General features: G+C 42.7%; 1 protein-coding gene across 12 annotated transcripts in view; it reads right to left on the bottom strand.

Moving 5' to 3' along the window:
• myo3b (myosin IIIB) overlaps window positions 1–27,411 on the bottom strand; it is a 583,195-nt gene that overhangs the window by 465,412 nt on the left and 90,372 nt on the right. For all 12 annotated transcript variants that reach the window (XM_059647251.1, XM_059647253.1, XM_059647249.1 and 9 more), the window contains 4 exons: window positions 17,517–17,621; window positions 17,254–17,353; window positions 16,258–16,334; window positions 3,991–4,136 (listed from right to left, as the gene is read on the bottom strand). In XM_059647251.1, coding sequence (XP_059503234.1) covers window positions 3,991–4,136; window positions 16,258–16,334; window positions 17,254–17,353; window positions 17,517–17,621 — 428 coding nt within the window. The remainder of the gene's footprint in view (window positions 1–3,990; window positions 4,137–16,257; window positions 16,335–17,253; window positions 17,354–17,516; window positions 17,622–27,411) is intronic.

Here is a 27,411-nt window from a genome sequence, read left to right as displayed (position 1 = left end):
CGGACAGGTCAAGGAGGTGGGATGAGGTTAGTAGGTAGCTGGGGGTGCGGCTTGGGGTGGGAGGAAGGGATGGGTGAGAGGAAGAACCGGTTAGGGAGGCAGAGACAGGTTGGACTGGTTTTGGGATGCAGTGGGTGGGGGGGAAGAGCTGGGCTGGTTGTGTGGTGCAGTGGGGGGAGGGGATGAACTGGGCTGGTTGAGGGATGCAGTGGGGGAAGGGGAGATTTTGAAACTGGTGAAGTCCACATTGATACCATATGGCTGCAGGGTTCCCAGGCGGAATATGAGTTGCTGTTCCTGCAACCTTCGGGTGGCATCATTGTGGCAGTGCAGGAGGCCCATGATGGACATGTCATCAAGAGAATGGGAGGGGGAGTGGAAATGGTTTGCGACTGGGAGGTGCAGTTGTTTGTTGCGAACTGAGCGGAGGTGTTCTGCAAAGCGGTCCCCAAGCCTCCGCTTGGTTTCCCCAATGTAGAGAAAGCCGCACCGGGTACAGTGGATGCAGTATACCACATTGGCAGATGTGCAGGTGAACCTCTGCTTAATGCGGAATGTCATCTTGGGGCCTGGGATGGGGGTGAGGGAGGAGGTGTGGGGACAAGTGTAGCATTTCCTGCGGTTGCAGGGGAAGGTGCCGGGTATGGTGGGGTTGGAGGGCAGTGTGGAGCGAACAAGGGAGTCACGGAGAGAGTGGTCTCTCCGGAAAGCAGACAGGGGTGGGTGTGGAAAAATGTCTTGGGTGGTGGGGTCGGATTGTAAATGGCGGAAGTGTCAGAGGATAATGCGTTGTATCCGGAGGTTGGTAGGGTGGTGTGTGAGAACGAGGGGGATCCTCTTGGGGCGGTTGTGGCTGGGGCGGGGTGTGAGGGATGTGTCGCGGGAAATGCGGGAGATGCGGTCAAGGGCGTTCTCAATCACCGTGGGGGGGAAGTTGCGGTCCTTAAAGAACTTGGACATCTGGGATGTGCGGGAGTGGAATGTCTTATCGTGGGAGCAGATGCGGCGGAGGCGGAGGAATTGGGAATAGGGGATGGAATTTTTGCAGGAGGGTGGGTGGGAGGAGGTGTATTCTAGGTAGCTGTGGGAGTCGGTGGGCTTGAAATGGACATCAGTTACAAGCTGGTTGCCTGAGATGGAGACTGAGAGGTCCAGGAAGGTGAGGGATGTGCTGGAGATGGCCCAGGTGAACTGAAGGTTGGGGTGGAAGGTGTTGGTGAAGTGGATGAACTGTTCGAGCTCCTCTGGGGAGCAAGAGGCGGCGCCGATACAGTCATCAATGTACCGGAGGAAGAGGTGGGGTTTGGGGCCTGTGTAGGTGCGGAAGATGGACTGTTCCACGTAACCTACAAAGAGGCAGGCATAGCTGGGGCCCATGCGGGTGCCCATGGCCACCCCCTTAGTCTGTAGGAAGTGGGAGGAGTCAAAAGAGAAGTTGTTGAGTGTGAGGACGAGTTCCGCTAGGCGGATGAGAGTGTCGGTGGAGGGGGCCTGGTCGGGCCTGCGGGACAGGAAGAAGCGGAGGGCCTTGAGGCCATCTCCATGCGGAATGCAGGTGTACAGGGACTGGACGTCCATGGTGAATATGAGGTGTTGGGGGCCAGGGAATTGGAAGTCCTGGAGGAGGTGGAGGGCGTGGGTGGTGTCACGGACATAGGTGGGGAGTTCCTGGACCAAAGGGGAGAAAATGGAGTCCAGATAGGTGGAGATGAGTTCGGTGGGGCAGGAGCAGGCTGAGACGATGGGTCGACCAGGGCAGGCAGGTTTGTGGATTTTGGGAAGGAGATAGAAACGGGCCGTGCGGGGTTGGGGAACAATGAGGTTGGAGGCTGTGGGTGGGAGGTCCCCTGAGGTGATGAGGTCATGAATGGTGTTGGAGATGATGGTTTGGTGCTCGGGTGTGGGGTCATGATCGAGGAGGCGGTAGGAGGTGGTGTCGGAGAGTTGGCGTCTGGCCTCGGCGATGTAGAGGTCAGTACGCCATACTACCACTGGCCATCTCCAGCACATCCCTCACCTTCCTGGACCTCTCAGTCTCCATCTCAGGCAACCAGCTTGTAACTGATGTCCATTTCAAGCCCACCGACTCCCACAGCTACCTAGAATACACCTCCTCCCACCCACCCTCCTGCAAAAATTCCATCCCCTATTCCCAATTCCTCCGCCTCCGCCGCATCTGCTCCCACGATAAGACATTCCACTCCCGCACATCCCAGATGTCCAAGTTCTTTAAGGACCGCAACTTCCCCCCCACGGTGATTGAGAACGCCCTTGACCGCGTCTCCCGCATTTCCCGCGACACATCCCTCACACCCCGCCCCCGCCACAACCGCCCCAAGAGGATCCCCCTCGTTCTCACACACCACCCTACCAACCTCCGGATACAACGCATTATCCTCCGACACTTCCGCCATTTACAATCCGACCCCACCACCCAAGACATTTTTCCATCCCCACCCCTGTCTGCTTTCCGGAGAGACCACTCTCTCCGTGACTCCCTTGTTCGCTCCACACTGCCCTCCAACCCCACCACACCCGGCACCTTCCCCTGCAACCGCAGGAAATGCTACACTTGTCCCCACACCTCCTCCCTCACCCCCATCCCAGGCCCCAAGATGACATTCCACATTAAGCAGAGGTTCACCTGCACATCTGCCAATGTGGTATACTGCATCCACTGTACCCGGTGCGGCTTTCTCTACATTGGGGAAACCAAGCGGAGGCTTGGGGACCGCTTTGCAGAACACCTCCGCTCAGTTCGCAACAAACAACTGCACCTCCCAGTCGCAAACCATTTCCACTCCCCCTCCCATTCTCTTGATGACATGTCCATCATGGGCCTCCTGCACTGCCACAATGATGCCACCCGAAGGTTGCAGGAACAGCAACTCATATTCCGCCTGGGAACCCTGCAGCCATATGGTATCAATGTGGACTTCACCAGTTTCAAAATCTCCCCTTCCCCCACTGCATCCCTCAACCAGCCCAGTTCATCCCCTCCCCCCACTGCACCACACAACCAGCCCAGCTCTTCCCCCCCACCCACTGCATCCCAAAACCAGTCCAACCTGTCTCTGCCTCCCTAACCGGTTCTTCCTCTCACCCATCCCTTCCTCCCACCCCAAGCCGCACCCCCAGCTACCTACTAACCTCATCCCACCTCCTTGACCTGTCCGTCTTCCCTGGACTGACCTATCCCCTCCCTACCTCCCCACCTACACCCTCTCCACCTATCTTCTTTACTCTCCATCTTCGGTCCGCCTCCCCCTCTCTCCCTATTTATTCCAGTTCCCTCCCCCCATCCCCCTCTCTGATGAAGGGTCTAGGCCCGAAACGTCAGCTTTTGTGCTCCTGAGATGCTGCTTGGCCTGCTGTGTTCATCCAGCCTCACATTTTATTATCTATCAATCAATGATACCACCTGGGTTATGTATTTTTCTTCAAAAAACAGAAAGGTAGGCTGGCTCAAATCTGAACCATTGACTAATACCCTAATCAGAATTCAAACCTGTGTATTTATGGAGTGGCTTAGAATAAAGCTTTTGCTCCTCTTAGAGCTACACCACAAATTACTGTAACAATATAATATTTTGGTTAATTGATGACTTGAAAGCTTCTGGAAATTGATCACGCAAGAAATCAAATGAGTACAATAGTCAGGACAGAGAATTCAAATAAAATCCCATGAATAGGAAGCATGTGTTTACTCGACCAGATACATCCAACATTCAGAAACTGGTGTGTTAATGTTCAATTCATTGGCAACATCTCATTTAACAAAAATAGCTAAAGTTGTACAGATGGCAGATATTTCATTTAATCTTACTTGCATATTTTGCGGAAAAAAAACCTTCATAATGTGCAATCATTTATATCAAAACATTTTTCTGATTTTATAATTGGTACAATCTTTCATACATCATGCATAGAATTTTAATAGTTAACAGTTATGAAACAGAAATAAGGCAAGACAGCCATCTACTGACATACCTTGGAATTTTAAAGAGTGCTTTCACAGGATGCAGATCAGACAGAGGTGGCTCACCATCACCAAGCTCAATTGCTGTGATACCTAATGACCATACATCACACCGGCTATCATACGAGTAGTCCAATTGTTGTTCACAAGCAATGACCTGTTAATTAATAATATATTAAATTTCACAAGTTTATTTGTAAATGTACTTGTAGTTAGATTTGCACATGCCAGAATATTGTGCTTCATCAATTACATAAAGGGAGCAAAGTCAAATTTCTATTACAGCACTATGGCATAGGTTATTACCATTTACCTAGGAGCATAACATTAATTATTAAGCTGGCAAATAACGCATATGCAAAATATAAAACCTGATCATTGACATTCATTCTGTCAAACTCGTTACACATCTGCAGCGGTGTTGCAGCATAAAATAATCACTGCCATAAACCATTGTTTTACCTTAACATTATAAAAATCTACAAGTTTTAAAAATCTTATAAAATAGAATTAAGGTACATTCATCACAATTATTTATAGTTATTCTAGTTTATAGGTATTCTATAGCACTTCTTACATATCTTCACAACCATATTAGGCACACTTGATTCATTTACTTTGGTGAATATCAAACCTCCACATAATGCACTTAGCAATACAATAATCAATTCAGAGATTATCGCTTAATTTAGAACATTTTTCCAAAGGGATGAACATCATCATGGAAGGATCTTCTCTGGGAATATGTAAAATCATTAAAGTCAAGGGGGAAATTCACATTTCTTTTTCATATGCAGTCATCTCATTGTATTCATAGTATATTCCTCTGTGTAGGTTCATTAAAATCAAATTGCCCTTACTGGAGACACAGCTACAACAGGAATGACCCCATTATACAACTGAAATTCTCACTATTAATAGAATAAATGCAACAAATTAGTCAACCTTGCTCACTCATACGTAAAACTCAGCTCATTTTCTGAAAATATTTACACAATAATTGAAAATAATTTCTCTCCTAATACCAAGCACCAGAAAATAGTTATCATTTTTCTGATAACTCTTTTTTATTTATTTTTTGTGGGGTCAGACTCCACACACACACACACACACACACACCTCCACCCCAAACACCTCACCATGCCACTCCCCACCCCAAAACATCCCCCCACCCTCAGTAGGCAATTGTGCTTGATTTGACTGGCTTACCATGACTTATCACGGGACAGTTAAGCATCAATCACATTGTCATGGGTCTGGAGTCACAAGTAGACCAGACTAGGGAAGGTCAACAATTAACTAGATGGATTTTTCTATCAATCAACACTGGTTTCAACATCTCCATTTTTTAATTCCAGTTTTTAATTCCAGATTTATTAATTGAAGTTAAATTTCACCTGTTTTTATAGTGGAGTTTGAGCTCAATTCGATAAAACTCATCTAAGCCTCTGGATTACGAATCCAGTCATTTTGCCTCCACCTACTATGCCACAACCTCCCCAGATGGAAATGGTGCTGTGATTGTACATGTTTGCATCATATTGCCATACTTATAACACATTTGTACCAAGTTAAGATTAGCATCAGAGTTTGCCAAAATAAAGCTTTTTGGTGCAACATTTGGAAGTGATGAGTTCTACTTAAATATCCTTCTGGTCCTCAAGACATGCAGATTTGCAAAGGGATTTCAAAGTATCATATTGCTATCAGATTTCTGTCTGAGTTTTCTCTAAAGACATTGATCACATTTTAATTTTTGCTTCAGTCATTGAAATTTCTGCACCCAAATTAACATTTTAAACAATTATTTTTAAAACCAAAAAATAAGATATTATGCAATGAATACATCTAATGCTTGAAATTTTCATTAATTTAAATAATTTTTAAAGCATCTTTGTTAGACATTTTTTTACTTGTAAGCTTTCAGCCTCTCTTCAAACCTATTTTTGCAATTGATATATTTAGCCAGAAAGGTGACTCAGCACACTGAAAATATGTCCTGAACTTTGGGCATGTGGTAATTTGCACAATTTCCCAGAGGCTTATGAAATTTTAGCTAGCCAGATGATAGAGTCTAAGTAACAACACTAACAAAAATGAATGTGCCTATTTTCAAAAATTATTTGACAAGCTATGCAAAAATATTTAAAAGTTTTATACATGCATTTTTGTGAAGTGAACCAACAGAGACCAATGGTGTGTGGAGAAATAGTTTGTGAATAAAATATAATTGTACACATGGACAGAAAGGACACTCTCAGAAACAATTAAAAACACTATAGGGCCAAAAACCTGTGTACTCACCAGAGCTTTCCAACAATGACTTTGCCAAGCTTTTCAGTGGCAGTGGAGGACCAACTTACCTGCATAAAGTTATGGACCAGGCCATACTCCTCGCAGCCCTCCAAAACTATTGAAAGGAGATAGCCTGAACACTAACTTTTATATTTATTTGAAGGGAAGTGTAAGGTATTGTGTTCCAGATGTAATTTGTTTAGTCCACTAATAGGCTTTAATCAAAACAAATTTTATTCTTACAACACAGTTAAAACATAACAAGGCATAACTTTATTCTATTGAGATACTTAACAAGATGATGCATGATTTACCCACCAAACATCAATTGTTCCAATGTAGGCAGCATCCCATAAACACACCCATTGGCAAAAATGCAATTCGGCAAAACAGTTATGATTCTCATGTGCTGTGTCTCTCCAGTCCAGAAGAAACAAACAAATCTGCCCCTTTTGATTTTTAAGAGGAAGCCAGGCTGTCTAAGACTTCACTCTAGCAGCCAGGAACTCTCGCCTTTAGCTTAGCAGCCAGCAGAAATCTTTTCAATAACCAAAAACAAAACTAAAAGCTTTTCCAGGTTTGTGTGAGCCCTGGAAGAACTCAAAAACTGCACACTAACTACCTATTTCAGCACCATTGTGATAACACTACTCTGCAAGAGAAACAGAACACATCTTTCTTAAAGGCACAGTACTGTCACAATAACCATTTCACTTGGAATACATTCTGTGCCCCTGACTATCGTGTGCTACTGGAAATGCCAGTGGCCATATCAGGGTAGAGGGAAATGGGTAAATAAGATTTATTTTGCAGCGGCTTTTTTTTTAAATGGTGATTTTGATTACTAGTGAATAGAAAGTTTGAGTTAGAGTTCACCAGCATGTTTCACACCTCTTAAGAGGGGAAGACAAAAATCCAAAAATGGTTCAGGGGCCTTTCTTTTCCTGTAGGATTTTGCATTCTTTCTTTCAGCAACTCAATGTAGTGTTTACCTGCTGTTTCAACAGAGATTTAGCAAGGGCAATTTTTCAGATCAAGGGAACAGGGAGAGAGTTATAATTGTTGCAAACCTCTGGAGCTTCTGTCTTCTTTGTTTTCATTCATTCCCACAGGGCTTATGTTAAACCACAGATGGTCCAATGAGAAGGGTGTAACAATGTTGTTCTGAGGAAGGGTCACTGGACTAGAAAAGCTAACTCTGATTTTTTTTCTTCACAGGTGCTGCCAGACCTTTGAACTTCCAGCAAGTTCTGTTTTTGTAACTATGATGTACTTTCTTGAGTATACAACAAACAGTGTCAATGAAAAAGCCAATCAAAAAGTTTAGTTTAGTTTTGTTCTTAAAACTTTAGTTCTTGACTGTCTTTGGACAGAACTGCCTTCAGCACTTAGAGAGTTAGTGCCAATTTGACTGGACATCTCTCTCACTGCTCCAATAATGCTACATTGGATAAAGAACTCAATGTAATTTGAGTTAATTTTAATTTACTATTGTCACATTTACTACTGTAACTAGGTACAGTAAAATGTTTTGTTTTCCATGCAATACAGGTAGATCATAACATACAAAGATCGTAGGGTGATTGAACAGAGCAAGGAAGACAAAATTATGGCTGCAAAGAAGGTGCACACAAAGCTAGCTAAACACTAGATTTGAAATTTTGAAATGTCCATTCAGGAGTTGAATAGCAGTGAGGCAAAAGCTGTTCTTGAATTTGTTGATATATATATTTAAGTTTTTGTGTCTTCTGCCTGACAGAAAAGATTGGAAAAGATTATAATTGAGAGGGGTCTTTCATGATGTTGGCTGCCTTTCCGAGGCAGCGGGAAGTATAGATGGAGTTCATGAATGGAAGGTTGGCTTGCATAATGGGCTCAGCTGTGTTCATAACTCTGTAGTTTCTTACAGTCCTGGGCAGAGCAGCTGCCATACCAAGCCGTGATGCATCCAGATATAATGCTTTCTATGATGCATATGCAAAAGCTGGTGACAGTCCTAACAGACATGCCAAATTTCTTTAGCTGCCTGAGGAAGAAAAGGTTTGTTATACCTTCTTGACTGTTGCATCATCATGGGTAATCCAGGACAGGTTGTTGTTAATTGTCACTCCGAGAAACTTAATGCTCCAGACCATCTCCACCTCAGCTCCATTGATGTAGATGGCGTGTGTCCTCCTCCTTGCTTCCTGAAGTTGATGATCAGCTCTTTTGTTTTTCCGACTTTGAGGAATAGACTGTTATCTTTATACCAAGCACTCTATCTCTTTCTTGCATTGTGTTTCATCATTGTTTGATATCCAGCCTACAACGGTGGTGTCGTCAGTAAACTTGTAGGTGGAGTTTGGACAAAATTTGGCCACCCAGTCAATATATTTGCCAAGTTTGACCTCTGGTATTCAGGTTGTCACCAATACACTATTACATGAATTCATTTTGTGAGCAAAGAATTTATAAAGAGCAAAACTTTCCAAGATATTTTTTAATTAAGTGATATAGATTTATATTATAACTTGGAAACAGGAACCAAGCTCACAGATTGGACCAGGCTACACATCAGGACTATTCACACTCACTTGGTGTCTACCTGGATTCTCACAGCATCCTCCATCACTTCGCTAATTTGCACAATCACACAGGCAAGGACTTTGCCTTGCTGGTCAGCAGTCCTTAGTCAAGGAGACAGACATGTTGCAGTATGACTGTGTACAATGTCAATCTCACACCCGCACCAAGATAATAAATTGTGAGGCTGGATGAACACAGCAGGCCAAGCAGCATCTCAGGAGCACAAAAGCTGACGTTTCGGGCCTAGACCCTTAGGCCCGAAACGTCAGCTTTTGTGCTCCTGAGATGCTGCTTGGCCTGCTGTGTTCATCCAGCCTCACATTTTATTATCTTGGAATTCTTCAGCATCTGCAGTTCCCATTATCTCTCACACCCGCACCATGTGCCTTCAGCTTATGTAGCAAACATGCTGCACGTGCAGCAAGCAGGCAGCAATGTTCCAAAATCTTAAGGGATGAGCCCTCACTGAAGTTCATGGAGGCACTCATCAGTCAGGGGATCAATGCACAAATAGTCAAGCGTAGCCTCAGATACCAAACCACAGTAAGTCGCAGATCGCAGGCATCCAGTCAGAGTTATCACAGTTGAGGGGAGAGTATCTGTATACATTGCCCTCGAAGTTTGGTCAGACTACTCCAGGGGCTTTTGTGTATGCATGGTTCAGACATGCTAACAGTTTTTCTTGCTAGAGGTGAGTGGAACATCTTTGGCTGTCACTTTCAATGGTTGGTGCAGGGCAGACAGTGTGGAGGTGGAAGGCCTGCTTAAGTTTGGAGTCTCTTTGCAGGAGTGCCCTGTCTGCATGTGAGGATGGAGCACCTTGAGTAAATGTCAGGCTCTCAGTCCCCTTGTCTCCATGTCATCCCTTCTTCTTGAGGCAATCTGGCGTGTGCATCAGATTCCCTGTCCTCCTGTTGCTATGCCTTTGGTCCTGAGGACAACTGGCTGGGGTGATACAATGCAGGTTAGTGCACCTCACCATGGGGGTATTGAACTTGGCTTCCTTGGCAGCTGTCAACCTGCAGAAAGAGGCAGCCAGATGATAACATGTGTAGCTGCACTCCTGCATCTTCTGGGCAATGAGGTGCACTGCGTTCCACATACATATCTTCCATTCTTGATTCTCCCTACGCATATGGATAGCTTCCCTGACTGCCAATACTACCAGACCTTCTCCTGCCTAACACAAAGAATAAGTAATTTATTAAACAAGAAACATTCACTGGACAAAAAGGTTGGAAAGATTTCATTACAGACAACAATTTAAATTCATACTGTTCCTTTTATTCCAGCAATATCATTACAAACACCAAATACTCAAATGAAGAGTTACCAATCTCCCCAAACAAAGTTTTCTTGGACAGGCTGACACAGCTGCAGCCAATTTCCTTCAAACAATTTTCCACATATTCACCAAATGCTCTTTACTTTAACTCTCATCTCTCCAAAGCAAACTGCAAATAAAACTCGCTATTACTTTGCCTTCAATGCAAACTCACAAAATTTTTAAACTAAGGTTCTAGCAGACTTTCTAGGGTGCACCACACTCAAGACTGACTGACTGACTGACTCCTGGATTCTTCCTTCTTTCTGCCCCCAATTCTCTATCAATGGGTAACAGGACTTTTAAAAATTCTCTTTTAGAATGCACAAAACCGACGTCCACACTTTGAATGCAAGAACTGTTATACCAAAATCAAGTTGCATGCAAACAAACTGACCTCCAGAATTTTCATCACCTAGCCCTTAAGAAAAACCCTCAAAAAAAAGCAACTGAAACTATCATCCCTTCCTGACATACAAAAAGCTAGACATTAGTTAAGTTTAAAATTATACACAGTTCCTAACAACCAGAGCTCTCCGGTTAAAATTGCACAGTGATCAGAAAGTGATCTTGAAAATTGTAATAAATAGATCTGAAGAATTTGGCTAAGACAATGATTTTGAGTCTTTCAATTTTTAATTGGAGGTAATAATGACTCATCAGGACTGGATGTCAGTCTGACAACAGAGTCATCAGAAGGCTATACCAGGCTCCATAGGGAAGAGACCAGCACTGTACCAGAACTTCAAGAGAGTCGGGTGCAGAGGTGAGTGTAGCGGCCATCACTAAGGAGAAGGTGCTGGAGAAGCTGAAAGGTCTGAAGGTGATTAGATCATCCAGACCAATGGACTACACCCCAGATTTATCAAGGAGATAGCTGAGGAGATTGTGGAAGCATCAGTGTTGAGATTTCAAGAATCACTGGAGTCAGGGAGGATCTCAGAGGACTAGAAAATGGCCAATGTAACAGCCCTGTTTATGAAGGGAGGCAGAAGACAGAGGGTTATAGGTCGGTTAGCCTGACCTCGGTACTTGGTAAGATTTTAGTGTACTTTATTAAGGTTGAGGTTAGAGAATACTTAGAAATGGGTGATAAAATAGGAATGAATCAGCTACTGCTTTGTCTAGGGGAGGTCATGCCTGTCCAATCTGTTAGAATTCTTTGAGGAGGTAACCAGCAAGTTAGACAAAGGAGAGCCAGTGGACGTAATCTTTTTTAGATTTCCAGAAGATCTGCAAAAAAGTGCCGGACAGGAAGCTATTAAATATGAGACCATGGTGTCAGCAGCAAGGTACTGCCACAGATACAGGGTTAACTGACTGACTGGCAGAAGGCAAAGCATGGGAATAAAGGGGTCTTTTTCAGGCTGGCAGCTGGTAACTAGTGAAATTCCTCAGGTGTCCTTTTGGGACAACACCTATTCATATTATACATTAACAATCTGGATGAAGGAACTGAGGCCATTGTTGCTAAGTTTGCAAATAACACAAAGATAGGTGGAGGGTCAGGTCGTGTTGAAGAAGCAGGGAGGCTACAGATATGCTTGGACAGGCTAGGAGAAAAGGCAAAGTAGTAGAAGATGGGATACAAGGTGGAAGAGTGTGAGGTTGATGCACTTTAGTAGAAAGAATAGAGGGTAGACTATTTTCTAATTAGGGAAAGGCTTGGGAAATCTGAAGCACAAAAGGATGTCAGAGCCTGAGTTTTGGATTCTCCTAACATGCAGATTGAGTTGGCATTTAGGCAGGCAAATGAACTGTTCACGTTCATTTCGAGGTACCTAGAAAACAAAAGGAGGGGTGTACTGCTGAGGCTATGTAAGGGTCTGGTAGGATCACATTCGGAATATTGTGAGCAGTTTTGGGTCCTGTATCTAAGGAAGGGCAGACTGGCCTCAGAGGGTTCCAGAAGTTGTTCACAGGAATGATCCCAGCAATGAAAGGGTTTGTCATATCAGGAGTGGTCAGGACTCTGGGTCTGTACTCAACGGAGTTTAGAAGGATCAAGGGAGGTCTCATTGAAACTTACAGAATACTGACAGGCCTAGATAAAGTGGATGTGGAGAAGCTGTTTCCACTAGTAGGAGAGACTAGGACATGAGAGCACAGCCTTACAGTGAACGAACAACCCTTTAGAACTAAGATGAGGAGAAATTTCTCCAGCCAGTGGGTGGTGAATCTGTAGAAAGGCAGAATCATTAAGCATCTTTAAAAGAGAGATATATGGGTTCTCAATTAGTAAGGAGATTAAAGGTTACGGGGAGAAAGCAGGAGAATGGTGCTGAGAAACATATCAGCCATGATTGAATGACTAAGCAGACTTGATAGCTACACTATCTTATGGTTTTATGGGAGTGTTTGATGGTGCTTGGGCAGGGCCAAGTGTACTCAGTGGATGTATGGAACTTGACTGTGTCTTCAGTTGAAGTCACCAAAGTGTAACAAATAGATAAGAAAAAAAATTGGCCAAGGATAAATGCAAAGGGGTTCATGAAAGGAAATGATGTAAGATGGAAAGAAAAGCCATGGCAAGAATATCTTTCGCTATGACTTGATAAGTTGAAGTGAAAGCAGGCAAGGGAGGTACAACACCATTGAAAAATGGAAAAAACATGGTTATACAAGATCATTTTTATATACAAAAACAAAAGTTGCTGGAAAAGCTCAGCAAATCTGGCAGCATCTGTGAGGGGGAAAAACAGAGTTAATGTTTCGGGTCCCTTCTGAGGAAAGGTCACTGGACCCGAAATGTTAACTCTGTTTTTTCCTTCACGGATGCTGCCAGACTTGCTGAGCTTTTCCAGCAACTTTGTTTTTGTTCTTGATCTACAGCATCCGCAGTTCTTTTGGTTGTTAACCTTTCTACATATTTTCACTCATGGGATATAAGTATTGGTGGCTGGGCCAGAATTTGTTCTCAATCCTTAGCTGTCCTCAGGAAGGTGGTCATGGACTTCCTTCTCGAACCTCTGCAGTCCATTTACTGTACATAGACCCACAATGGAGATAATGAGGGAATTCCAGAGACCAATTTTGGCCTTAAGACACTGAAGTAACAGCAATATATTTTCAGGTCAGGATGGTAAGTGGCTTGGAGGTGAAACTGCAGGTGGCAACATTCCCTTATCCTTCTAGATGGTAATAGTCATGCATTTGGAAGGTGCTGTTTAAGGATCTTTGGTGAATTTCTGCAGTGCACATCTGTCGATGGTACACACTGCTGCTACTGAGCTACAATAGTGGAGGGATTCGATGCTTATGGATGTGATGCCAATCGAGTAGGCTGCTTTACACTGATGGTATCGAGCTTCTTGAGTGTTGTTGAAGTTGGACTCATTCAGGCAAGTGGGAAGTGTTCTATCAATCTCCTGATTTATGCCTTGGCAAACAGGCTTTGATGAGCCAGGAGGGGAATTTCTAACTGCAGCATTCCAAATCTCTGACCTGTTCTTGTTGCCAATATATTCAGAAGACCATCCAGTCAGATTCTGGTCAATTGTAACCCCCAGGATGTTGACAGTGGTAGATTCAGTGATGTTAACACAATTGAATGTCAAGCAATGATGATTAGATTCTCTCTTGTTGGAAGTCGTCATTACATGGCATTTGAGTGGCACAGATGTTATCTGCCACTTTTCAAGCCAAACCTGGGTATTGTTCAAATCTTGTTACATTGGAGACGAACTTCTTCAGTATCTGAGTAATCACAAATGTTGCTGAACATTATGCAATCATCAGAAAACATGCCCATTTCAGACCACAACCATCTTCCTATGTGCCAGGTATGACTCTAACCATTGGTTTCACTCTGATTCCCGCTGATGCTAGTTTTTCTAGTGTTCCTGATGCCACATTTGTTCAAATATAGCCTTGATGCCAAGGTTAGTCACTCTCACTTCACGTCTTCAATTCAGCTGTTTTGGTCCATTTCTGAACTATGGCAGTTATGAGGTCAGGAGCTGTGTGCTTCTGGCAGAACCCAAACTAGGCATCAGGGTGCAGGTTATTGTTGAACAGGCTCTCAGTACTTTTGATAGACCTTCCATCATTTTACTGATGATAAAGAGTAGATTGGTTGTGTGGTAATTGGCCAGGTGGGATTTCTCCTGCTTTTTATGTACAGGAGTAATAGGCAATTTTCTACAATGTTGGGTAAATGCCGGTGTTGTAGCTGTACTGGAACAGATTAGCTGGGATTGGCAGAATATTGGTAGGAATTACAGCCTTTGCCATATTCAGTGCCTAGAACCATTTCTTGACATCACATTGCATGAATCAAATTGTCTAAAGAGTGACATCTGCGATGCTAGTGGATCACCCACTCAGCACTTCCAGCTGAAGATTGCTGCAAATGCTTCAGCCTTATGCTGGGCTCCCCCATCATCGAGGATGGGGTAATTTGTGGAACCTCCACCTCCAGTCAGTTTTTAACTGCCTACAACTATTCACAAATAGATGTGGCAGGACTGTAGAGTTTAGATCTGATCCTTTGGCTGCGGGATCACTTACTCTATCATTTGCTGCTTATATTGTTTGGCACACAAGTAATCCTTGTTGTGTCGCTTCACCAGTTTAATACATCATTTTTATGAGCGCCTGGTGCTGCTCTTTGAATGCCTTACACTCCTCATTGAGCCAGGGTTAATTCCCTAGCTTGATGGTGATAGCCAAGTGGGGAAATATGTCAGGCCATGAGGTTGCAGATTATGTGTGAGTGTGATTCTGTTGCTGCTAATAGCCTCCAAAACTTCATATGGACACCCAGTCTTGATTTGCTCAATCTGAAGGAAGTCTGTATCATTTAGAAAGAGATGGTGCCACATAACATGATGAAAGGCATTGTTAACCTGAAGACAGGGCATTGTCACCTCAAAGACTGTGCTGTGGTCACTCTTATTGATGCAGTCATGGGCAGATACATCTACAGCAAGCAGATTAGTGAAGATGAGGTCAAGTGTGTTTTTTCCCTCTTGTTGGTTCCCTCACTATATGCCACAGACCCAGCCTAGCAGCTATGTCCCTTCGGGCCCAACCAGGTTGATTAGTGATGCTGCCAAGCCACTCTAGGTCATCCCCCACCAGAGTATGTTCATCCCTCAAGCAACTCACAGTGCTTCTTCTAGGTGGTGTACAACGTGGAGGAGTATTGAAGTGTTGGGGGAAGGGGGCAGGAGGGGATAAACGATAATCAGCAGGAGATTTCCTTGCCAATACTTATCTTTTGCCATGAGACTTCATGGGGCGCAGAGTCAATATTAATGACTCCTAAGGTGGCTCACTCCTGACTGTATACCACAGGAGAACAACACACTAGTCACTCAGAATTTCATTTTTTACTTCGATCAAGGTAACTTCAGTTTTGTGACAGAGGCAGAAAACTTAGTGGAACAATTTACACATAGAATTGCGGTGAAAGGTGAGCATGGACTTGGAAGGTAAGTAAGGACATTGGAAGTAAAGGATGGCTGGGACCAGTGTTACAGATTGCAAAGTCAGACGGGTCAAGAGTGAGTTTTTTTGGAGAGGGATTGATGGTGCCAGATATTGCCAACACTAACTTTGCTGGTTACAGATGACATGTTGTTTGGTACACCAAGAAATCCATTGGCCTGGCCACGATCAAGTTCTTAAAAATTTCTGTGAACTTTTCAAAAGGTGGTTTCATGGCCATTGCATTATAACAGAGAGCATCACATCAGGCAGTGCACCCAAATTCAACATTACAGTTACTGGAAGGACTTGTAGACTATGTCTAGCAGAGGAATCTGGCACACAGTGGTTCTGAAAAAGGGTCACTGGGCTTGAAACGTTAACTCTGTTTTCTCCCCACAGATGCCGGTAGACCTACTGAGTTTCTCCAGCAATTCCCGTTTTTGTTTCAGATCTCCAGCATCCACAGTTCTTTGTTTTTTTTTTACTCATACACAAAGTGCTCTTTTACCATTGCTATTGCAGTATATCTTGAAAGAATGTAAACAAAACTTATTGATACAGTCAGCCAATGCCATCCCTAACCTACTCAGGTTTCCTTCTTAGCACTATTTGTCTCAAATGTTCAGAAGTGGGTGTACGCTAAAAATTAAGACTAACCCACCTCAGGTGCCATCCAAAAGGGTGTACCCACGGAAGTATTTCGACGTAATCTAGCATTTGTGAGCTTAGCTGAAACACCTATTTAACAAAAGTACAAAATCAATATTATAATCCAAAAATAAACAGCATTTTAAAAAAAAATCAGCATTGATGCAGTTCAAATACTCACTTAAATATTTATTGTTAGTTTTCAATCACCACCAGAGGCAGATGCTTAAAACTACCAATCATTTTGAGAGGTTAACTTGCTCTTCCGAATTCTCTTTATGGCAAAATATTTCACCAAGGTAAAGAAAAAAAACTGAGACTGATTAACATGCCACCCAAGTGGAACACAGAACTGTTGTGGTGATGGTTGTCATGGAGAAAAATCAGCCTCACAGGAGGATGATATGAAGAGGCACACACCACGTGCTTGTTACCTCAAATTAGTAAAATGTAGTTATTACTAATTCTTTAAGGAATTTTTGTTCTACATTTTCCCACTCTGAACAACCTACCTTCAGGAACTAAGCAATTAAATGGAACAGTTATATTTGGTGCCAAGTCCATTTTACCTAGTCCACAGAGGGACTTGAGTTGCCGCAGGCTATTCAGTCATTTCACAAAGAGCTATCAGTCCCTTTGAGCTTAAAGAAATATCAATGACATGATACAAAACAAGAAAAATTGCTCGGAAATAGTTTGCTGTAATGGTGCAACAAAGCTTAACAAAACAATCAAGTACACACAACACTTCCGATGGCATGTGTGAAAGATGTTACATTCATTATTTTACTTTAAGGACAGTGCTTCCAACATTTTTCAGCAAACAAATTATTTGGTAACAGTTCCTTGGGGACTCCATCTGTTAAAGGCAATTCAGTGACACAACTCAAACAAAATATACTTTGCCTGTGGTGTCACAGAAAAGCTCACACTGTCTAAGCAGACAGTAAATTGCTGCCTTTGGCTAAACTACAAACTTCAGAGAAAATGGATGGTAAACAGACGTTACCAAAGTCAACCAGCTTGACTCCTCCTTCTGTTGTCAAGAGGATGTTGTTGCCCTTGACATCACGATGAATAACTCTGTTTTTGTGCAAATGCTGAAGGCCCTGTAAAAAATATAAATGGCTCAAGTGGAATTATTCAGAAACAATTCTTAGTAACTGTACTGAACAATACTGCAGCAATAAATTCTATGACTTCTAATTGAGCAGAAATGAAAACATACATATAGTAGAAAACAGTTGAACTCTGTTGTCACTTAGTTCTTACCAAAAGTGCCCCATACAAAATGTATGAGATTAGCGCTTCATCCATGCTTTCATTGTGCTTCAGTAGATTTGTGACGAGTTCAGTGACAGAACCTCCATTGCACAGCTGTGAAAGAGTCAGAAGCATTTCTGTTAGTTAGGAAAGTCATTTCATTTTTATTCCAGCACACTGCAAGGAAGTGCAGGTAAATGGTAAAAACACTGGCAAATTGCATAACCGGTAAAAGTCAAGCTACAAAGTAAATTTATTTCATTGGACAGCGAGAAAATGCTGACTTTTTTTTAAATAAATAAAAGAAACACTTAATAGAACATTACCATGCTAACTTTGTTTTATTTGGTGAAATTTAATGAATTGTTTCATCCGAATACAGAATATTTCGATATGCACAGTATATACATATGCTTGAAGAGTTGACAACACTATATTACAAAGATAGTATCGTACAATCTAACTGTCTCAGCAAAATGCAGGCCAAATTATTCTTTTACACTTAGTAATATTACGAAAGGTTAACAGCGCTACACAACCTAATTAATCCAACAAATGGTGCTGTACTCAAAGCATACTGTTCAAAATAATACACTGGCATGGCCCAGCAGCACCACTGATTAACATAACTGAGACAACTACTACTGAATAAAAAGACAAACTAAACTCTCCATGCCAGAGTTTTAATCTTAGGTATATCACTCTTGGAGGTAGCACTAAAAGCCTAAAAGGTATTTTCCATGAATAAAAAAAGTCAATCATAAGAAGAATTGTCCCACTTGATTACAATACAAACTGACCTGTGGGAGCATGACCCTTGTTTCCTATCTCAGTCATGACAAAGGAAGAACAGACAACTAAGGAAAATTGATTATCCATCTTATAAAATCAGCTCTTCAAATAATAAAACTCCTTCACACACCACAGAAGTCCAGTTAGATTGGCCCAAACTTACCTATTGGGTGAATGCTCAAATTTTAGATTACAAGGCCCTCTATTGTAGGAGCAGGAAGAGGACATACAGCCCATTGAATGGGGAAGTAGATTCAAAGTGATAACGATTAATCTGATAGTCTTCAAATGCACTTTATTTTCGTTAGATCATAAGACCGTAAGACATAGGAGTGGAAGTAAGGCCATTCGGCCCATTGAGTCCACGCCGCCATTTAAATCATGGCTGATGGGCATTTCAACTCCACTTCTCTGCACTCTCCCCGTAGCCCTTGATCCCTTCTGAGATCAGGAATTTATCAATCTCTGCCTTGAAGGCATTTAACATCCCGGCCTCCTCTGCACTCCGTGGCAATGAATTCCACAGGCCCACCGCTTTCTGGCTGAAGAAATGTCTCCTCATTTCTGTTTTAAATTTACCCCCTCTAATTCTAAGGCTGTGCCCACGGGTCCTAGTCTCCCTGCCTAATGGAAACAACTTCCCAGCATCCACCCTTTCTAAGCCATACATTATCTTGTAAGTTTCTATTAGATCTCCCCTCAACCTCCTAAACTCTAATGAATACAATCCCAGGGTCCTTAGCCATGCATCATATGTTAAACCTACCATTTCAGGGATCATCCGTGTGAATCTCCGCTGGAATGCTCCAAAGCCAGTATATCCTTCCTGAGGTGTGGGGCCCAAAATTGGACCTAGTATTCTAAATGGGGCCTAACTAGAGCCTTATAAAGACTCAGAAGCACATCACTGCTTTTATATTCCACCCTCTTGAGATAAATGACAACATTACATTCACTTTCTTAATCACAGACTCTACCTGCAAGTTAACTTTTAGAGTCCAACATTGCCAGATCCCTTTGTACTTCTGCTTTATGAATTTTCTCACTATTTAGAAAATAGTTCATGCCTGTATTCTTTTTTCCAAAGTGCAAAACCTTGCATTTGCTCACATTGAATTTCATCAGCCATTTCCTGGACCACTCTCCTAAACTATCTAAATCTTTCTGCAGCTTCCCCACCTCCTCAGTGCTACCTGCCTGTCCACCTAGCTTCGTATCATCGGCAAACTTTGCCAGAATGCCCCCAGTCCCTTCATCCAGATCATTAATATATAAGGTGAACAGCTGCGGCCCCAACACTGAACCCTGCGGGACACCACTTGTCACTGGTTGCCATTCCGAAAAAGAGCCTTTTATCCCAACTCTCTGCCTTCTGTCAGACAGCCAATCCTCAATCCAAGCCAGTAGCTGACCTTGAACACCACGGGCCCTCACCTTACTCAGCAGCCTCCCGTGAGGCACCGTATCAAAGGCCTTTTGGAAGTCTAGATAGATAACATCCACTGGGTTTCCCTGGTAACATACTTGTTACCTCTTCAAAGAATTCTAACAGGCTTGTCAGGCATGACCTCCCCTTACTAAATCCATGCTGGTTTGTTCTAACCCAACCAAGAATTTAGAAATCTCGTCCTTAACAATGGATTCTAGAATTTTACCAACAACTGAGGTTAGGCTAATGGGCCTATAATTTTCCATCTTTTGCCTTGATCCTTTCTTAAACAAGGGAGTTACAACAGCAATTTTCCAATCATCTGGGAATTTCCCAGACTCCAATGACTTTTGAAAGATCATAACCAAAGCCTCCGCTATTTCCTCAGCCACCTCTCTCAGAACTCTAGGATGTAGCCCATCGGGGCCAGGAGATTTATCAATTTTTAGCCCTTTTAGCTTTTCTAGCACTTTCTCTTTTGTAATGCCTACCATACTCAACTCTGCCCCCTGGCTCTCATTCTTTTAAATGCAATAAGTGTGACCATGATAGAATGCCAAGGGGAACAATCAGCCAATTAAATTTATTTTTTAAAGATTTGTGTGATTTCAGTTTGTTAATGATTCTTTAAAGTCCAAGTATGTTGTGTGATTTAGGTTTTGTTTCTTGCACAGTAAATTTGACAGTATTGGTGAAATTCAGATAAAGGTTTGCAAATAAATAAACAACAAAAAAATGTGTGTGGCTACTATAGCGAGCAAATTTTCCAGTATATTTCCTACAAAATATTCAAGATTTTGCTGCCCTAAGTTAGTAATAATGAATTCTGCATTGAACTATGAGGAAAGTGATATCGTAGTAAATAAATTCCCCAAGAGTTTATGAAAGTATCACTGAAATTTGGAAGTACATTTTTTAGAAAATTTGTTTGTATAAAGATATAGATACTTATATACAACATGTTTGATTGCCTTCTACCTGGAACACCTAATAAAATGCATCAAACACAGAAATGGATGGAGAAGTCAGCAGGTCTAGCATCATCTGTAGGGAGAAAATAAAGTCAACATTTCAGTTTCAGTGAACCTATTGTGGCCAGGAAAAGGTGATATATATGAGATAGGACGTGGTGTTGTGGGGTCGGGAAGAGGTTAGAGGAGTAAATAATAATGAAAATGGAGCCCAGAGAGAGAGAGAGAACAGTAGTTAGGCAGAATAGTGTACCAGAGGGCAAGAAAAGCTAATGGGAACCAACAGTGCATGAAAATCTGTCAGCCGTGATGAAACATGATGACAAGGCCCAGGGTATGGGGTAGGACACAGAAAAAAGTGCATAAACCTTAAAATTATTGAAAAACTGGCAGAAATTGCTGGAGAACCTCAGCAAGTCTGTCAGCACCTGCGGCAAGAAAGTACAGTTAACTTTCCAATGGAAAGTTATCAAACGTGACCTTTAACATGCTCAGTTCATTGTTTTATCCAAAATTATTGAACTCAGTATGGAGTCCTGAAGGCTGCAGGGTCCTCAAGTGGAAAATGAGATACTTATCTTCCAGTATGCACTGAGCTTCACTGGAACACTGCAGCAGGCCCAAGACAGAAATGTTGGCCAGGGAACATACTGGTGTGTTGAAGTGGCAGGCAACTGGCAGCTCGGGGTCATTTTTGTTACTGAATGTAGGTGTTGCACAAAGCAGTTGCCCGGTTTGTGTTTCATCTCGTTCATGTAGAGAAGAGCACATTGTGAAGAGCAAACACAGTAATGTAGATTAAGGGAAGTGCAGATAAATAGCTACCTCACCTGGAAGATGTGTCTGGAGCCTTGCATAATGAGGAAGGGGGAAGGAAAGGGGTAAGTGTTACACCTTCTGCGGTTGCGTGAAAAGGAGCTGTGGGGAGGTGTCATGAGTGGTGGAGGATCAGACCAGAGTGTCCCAGAGGAAGCAGTCCTTGCAAAAGACCGACAATAAGGCAGTGGGGAATGTGTATCTGATGGCAACATCATGCTGCAGGTGACAAAAACAGAGATTTGATCTGCTCCCGTCTCTGACAGCATTTCTGTTCTAATCTTTCTTTCCTCATCACTTTCGTTGTCTCTCCTTACGTTCCAGAAGGCATTTGCCAAAACTCACTTCCACAGCCACATCTCGTTCCTCAGTGACTGCCTTCAGTTCAGATTCACTCCATGCGCATTGTAGCTGCAATTTCATCCTTCATGTTTCAAAGTGCACCCAGGATCACAGAAAGCTCAGTGACATACAACACTCCTCCAACAACGGTTTTCACAGCATCCTAAGATCCACACTCAGTTCTATACATTGGCATATGTGCACTCTTAACTTCACTCCATCAGCACCACGTCATGCTCTATCAGAGATGTCCTGCCCCAGTTCTTCTTCATTCTCTGGCTCAGTTGATACGAACAACAAAGGAACACAAGCTGCACTAACTCAGGCATCCATACTCCTCTGGAACCTTTCTCCCCTTCCCCTCCCTCTGTCTCCATCCCTTCTGCTAACCCCAGCTGGTCCAGTATTTACCATCTCTCCTGACCTTCCTTTCTCTGATGCTGAACATTCTGTACTCAGCACAGGTCTGAGTTTTATCTGCCTCTTTTATTCATTAACGGGCTGAGGGCATCACTGGCTAGGTAGCATTTATTGCCCATCCCAAATTTCCCAGAGGGTACTGAAGAATCAACCACAGTGCTGTGGGTCTGGAGTCATATATCGGCCAGACTGGCTAAGGATGGCAGTTTCCTTCCCTAAAGGACATTAGTGAACCAGATGGATTTTTCCTGACAATTGATAATGGATTCATGGTCATCTTTACATTCTTGCTTTCAGATATTTGTATTGAATTCAAATTCCACCATCAGCTGTGGCAGAATTGGAACCTGGGTCCCCAGAATCTTGTTTGGGTTTTGGGATTAACAGTCCAATGATAATACCACTAGGCCATTGCCTGCACCCAATTCCTCAATGGTTTTCAGACACAACATGACATTGTAGTCTTCTTCTGTCGCCTCTGCCGCCAAGCCCATTTCTTTCACCAAAAGCCCTCTCCCCACCCTACAGACCCCTTCACCCGCTTCCAACACGTTCCCTCCTCCACATGCCCTCTCTCTGGCCTTTTACCTACATTTGACACATTCACGGAGAATCAGTGACATCACATCAGTTGCCTTAATTTGTCTGACCCTCCCCTTTACCATTTGAACCTAGGTCCCCGACTGTACTCGGTGCGCTCACATCCAACCCTGACTTTGTAATCAAACCTGCCACAAGGATGGTGCAGTTGTTGTCCGGAGTACTGACCTCTACATTGCAGAGGCTGAGCACCAGTTCTCGGACACCTCCTCCTATATCCCCTCGACCACCATACCACCACTGAACATCAGGTTATGATACCTAGAATGGTCACTAATCTCATTTTATCTGGTGATTTTGCCTCATTATCTCCAAGCTCACACTCCCACAACCTCATTTTCTGAAGGAGAGTCCAGGCCTGAAACATCAGCTCTCCTGCTCCTATGCTGCTACTTGGCCCGATGTGTTCATCCAGCTTTACAGCTTGCTATCTCATTCCAATTCTGCCTTCTTCCCAAAATCCACTAACAGGATAGACCCATTGTTTTTGCCAGCACCTGCCAAATGGAACGCAGATTTTCCTACCGCGACTCGATTTTGAGCTATAGGGAGAGTCTGATTGGGCTGGAGCTATTTTCCCTGCACCGTTGGAGGCTGACGGGTAACCTTAAAGAAGTTTATAAAATCATGAGGGGCATGAATGGGGTAATAGCCAAGGTCTTTTCCCCAGAGTAGGGAAGTCCAAAACTAGAGTGCATAGGTTTAAGATGAGACAGGAAAGATTTAAAAGGGAACAACGGGGCAACTTTTCACACAGATGGTGGTGCATTTATAGAATGAACTGCCAGAGGAAGTAGTGAAGGCTGGTATGATTACAGCATTTAAAAGGCATCTGGATGGGTATATGAATAGGAAGTGTTTAGAGGGGAAGGGGCCAAATGCTGGCAAATGGGACTAAATTAATTTAGGATATCTGTTGAGTTAGGACAAAGGGTCTGTTCACAATTAATGTTCACGAGTAAACTAACACATTAAATCGAACAGTATATTGCAGATATGTTTTCAACTACATCAGGACTTGATTCACAATCATGCTTTTTATTGCTGTTGGCACAGCTTTGCCAAAATATGATTATACATTTATTGCTCAATATTTTGTATTTCTACCACATAATATCTGTAAGCTGATGAAATCATGGTTATTCTGCACAGTCACAGCTACAGTAAAATTTTAAAAGCCAAAAACAGAAAATGAGGACTCAATTTACAACTAAATTAACTCAAAGATGACTCAGCTGGATATTTCTGACACTACCCACATGTCCAATTTCCAGTAGAGGAAAGCAGTTAATTTACTTGACTCAGACTAACTGTTGAGTTAAACCTAGGACACCTTCCCGAAAAACACAACCTCTTGTTTGAAAAAAATTTGCTGGAGAGAAAGTAGTGCTTACGTTTTGTGTCCAGTGACCCTTCTTCAGATTGCCTCCCTGCTGCCAGATTTCAAGAGAGCCGAGGAAGAATCAACACATCATCCTACCATTGTTATTCTTGAAGAACATTACATGATGTGGTTCTTGTTGCATTCTGGCACAGAAAAGTTGTCCATCAAATAAATGTTGCTCTAATTCTGATAAACCCAGAAGACACTGGCCTTAATTTTATTGGGCTAGTTTTGGGTAGGTGACCAATGGGATAAATTCAAAGCTTGTTACCCCTGCAGGAGACAGGTTCAGGATATTATAACTAATTCTCTGTTGCTGGGACAGCTACATTAAGAATGAGTCCATTCAAGATTCAGCTACTGATGGAAATCCAAAAGCTCTTTCATCTTGGATTTTGTATCCATTGGGAAGGTAATGTGCTGGCTTGCCATGGCATGGAGGATATTAGGGATCTATTTGATTCAGACAAGAAATCTGAGTGATATTACCTCTAATATCTTGGGAATAATCTGTAGTGATAAAGTTAAAGGTGGACATGACACTGATAGCTGTTGCGTATGACATAGATACCAGACCAGACTGGCAAAGACATCACTACATGATATTCTGGTATGACAACTACTTACCTTGTCTTGTCTCACTCTGTGCAATGGAATCACTGTTGTGTATTTTCAATTATATGTATGAAATGTGCAAACCCAGACTGTGTGCAACTCTGTTATTTTGAGAATATAACTAGTTTGTGCCCTTAATAGACTTCTAGGCATCTCTCTACACAAGAACTGTTTTAAGTGTTTAGCATGTGACATGAGCTAACAGATGGGGAAGCACTTACAGCACATCATAAGATAATGATGTTTTACCCAAGAAGCCATTCAACAGCCACTGACAAAAATAAAATTTCTTGATCTAATAGTTCATCTGTTGCAACATATCAGATAGGTTAGCAGTAACCTGTCTGGCGAATTGCAAGTAGGCATACATTGTTTCTTTGAAATAACCAAGGAAGGATCACAATGTGATGGCCCTTTGGGTTGAGTAAGGTTTACAAATGGATATACCTCATATACGGTGCTTCTAATATGGTATACTTAATGCTCGTTCTTGTTGAGGTTTCAGCCTCTCCTCTTCCAATTGTTTATCTATTCAAAAGCAGTAATAGAAATTCACTGCTTACAATGACACAAATTCTAAGAGAACCAAGCACATACGGATGTGTGTCCCTTCAAATGTAGCTTCCAGTCATGTTCGTCAATTTTCAAAGCTAAGCCAGTTAGGACTTATTTTGCGAGTTTATCAAAGAATGATAAAACTGTACTGCGAGTTTACTTATAGATAATGGGAACTGTAGATGCTGGAGAATCTGAGATAACAAAGTATGGACCTGGATGAGCACAGCAGGCCAAGCAGCATCTTAGGAGCACAAAGGCTGACATTTCGGGCCTAGACCCTTCATCAGAAAAGGGGGATGGGGAGGGGATTCTGAAATTAATAGGGAGAGAGGGGGAAGCGAATCGAAGATGGATAGAGGAGAAGATAGGTGGAGAGCAGAGTATAGGGGGAGGTAGGTAGGGGATAGGTCAGTCCGGGGAGGACGGACAGGTCAAGGGGGCGGGATGAGGTTTGTAGGCAGGAAATGGAGGTGTGGCTTGAGGTGGCAGGAGGGGATAGGTGAGTGGAAGAACAGGTTAGGCAGGCGGGGATGATCTGGGCTGGTTTTAGGATGCAGTGGGGGGAGGGGAGATTTTGAAGCTGGTGAAATCCACATTGATACCATTAGGCTGCAGCGTTCCCAAGCGGAATATGAGTTGCTGTTCCTGCAACCTACGGGTGGAATCATTATGGCACTGCAGGAGGCCCAGGATGGACAATGTCGTCTAAGGAATGGGAGGGAGAGTTGAAATGGTTCGCAACTGGGAGGCGCAGTTGTTTATTGCGAATCGAGCGTAGGTGTTCTGCAAAACGGTCCCCAAGCCTCCGCTTGGTTTCCCCAATGTAGAGGAAGCCACATCGGGTACAGTGGATGCAGTATACCCCTTTTCTGATGAAGGGTCTAGGCCCGAAACGTCAGCTTTTGTGCTCCTGGGATGCTGCTTGGCCTACTGTGTTCATCCAGCTCCACACTTTGTTATCTGCGATTTTAGTTATGTCATTAAGGCTTGGCTTTAATTTAATCATCAGGCCTCTGCCTCTTTCTGGTTGGTGGATTTCCAACTAGAGTTAGCTCCCAAGCTAAAATGGTAGTTACATGTTTTGAACAGTATTGAGCAGTAAATCAATTCCTGAAAAGCTAAACTTCTCAACTGTCCCACTCTCAGGTGAAGTTAAGTTAAACACGCCACTTCAAAAATAAAACTTCTTGACCAAACAGTTCATCTCTGGCAACATATCAGATAGGTTAGCAGTAACCTGTCTGGTGAAATGCAAGTTTCTTTGAAATGACCAAGGAATAACAAAAACATCTCAAAGAAGTGACCAGAACACAGAACACTGGATAGATATAAAAATGGAAATTGCACTACAGTATAACAAACAACTATGTCCTGTTCTCACAAAATAATTAATATCAACATTCTTGCAGTGATTGATAAAAAGCACTCAGCAACTATATGCAAGAATACAGATTCTATCCGGTCAGTACTTTGATCAATTGCTTTGCTAGGAAGTTTTTAAAAATTACTGTAGTATCACAGTGAATGGGCTATTCTTTACTGAATTATTCCCAATGCAAATATTTCCAACAAAATGCTGAGGAAATAACCTGATTATTCAGAAGACCCTACCAATGTTACATTTCTTGAACATTCAGCAAATAAAAAATGAATTGATTATGTCAGGATTCCCAAGCTTATTAAAATTAAAACACAATGTGTGCATTGAGAACAAGGACCTGGAGCTCATAAGATATCCAAACTTGAAGAGCAAGAGGGCTTGATCTCAGACAACAAGCAGAAAATTCACTCATGCTTGTATTTTATATTTAGATTACAGATTTGTGGGTGTTAATACATGTTAACAGAGCCATATGTATATTCAAAATTCATCCGCAATACGCTTTCAACTGGATACAACTGAGAAAACAAGTGCAACAAAAACAAAGTTGCTGGAAAAGCTCAGCAGGTCTGGCAGCATCTATGAAGGAAAAAACA

The sequence above is a fragment of the Stegostoma tigrinum genome, chromosome 7 (assembly GCF_030684315.1).
Source record: "Stegostoma tigrinum isolate sSteTig4 chromosome 7, sSteTig4.hap1, whole genome shotgun sequence".
Classification (NCBI taxonomy): domain Eukaryota; kingdom Metazoa; phylum Chordata; class Chondrichthyes; order Orectolobiformes; family Stegostomatidae; genus Stegostoma; species Stegostoma tigrinum.
The sequence above is the reverse complement of the archived record's forward strand: the minus strand, read 5'-3'. Positions and strand labels throughout refer to the sequence as shown.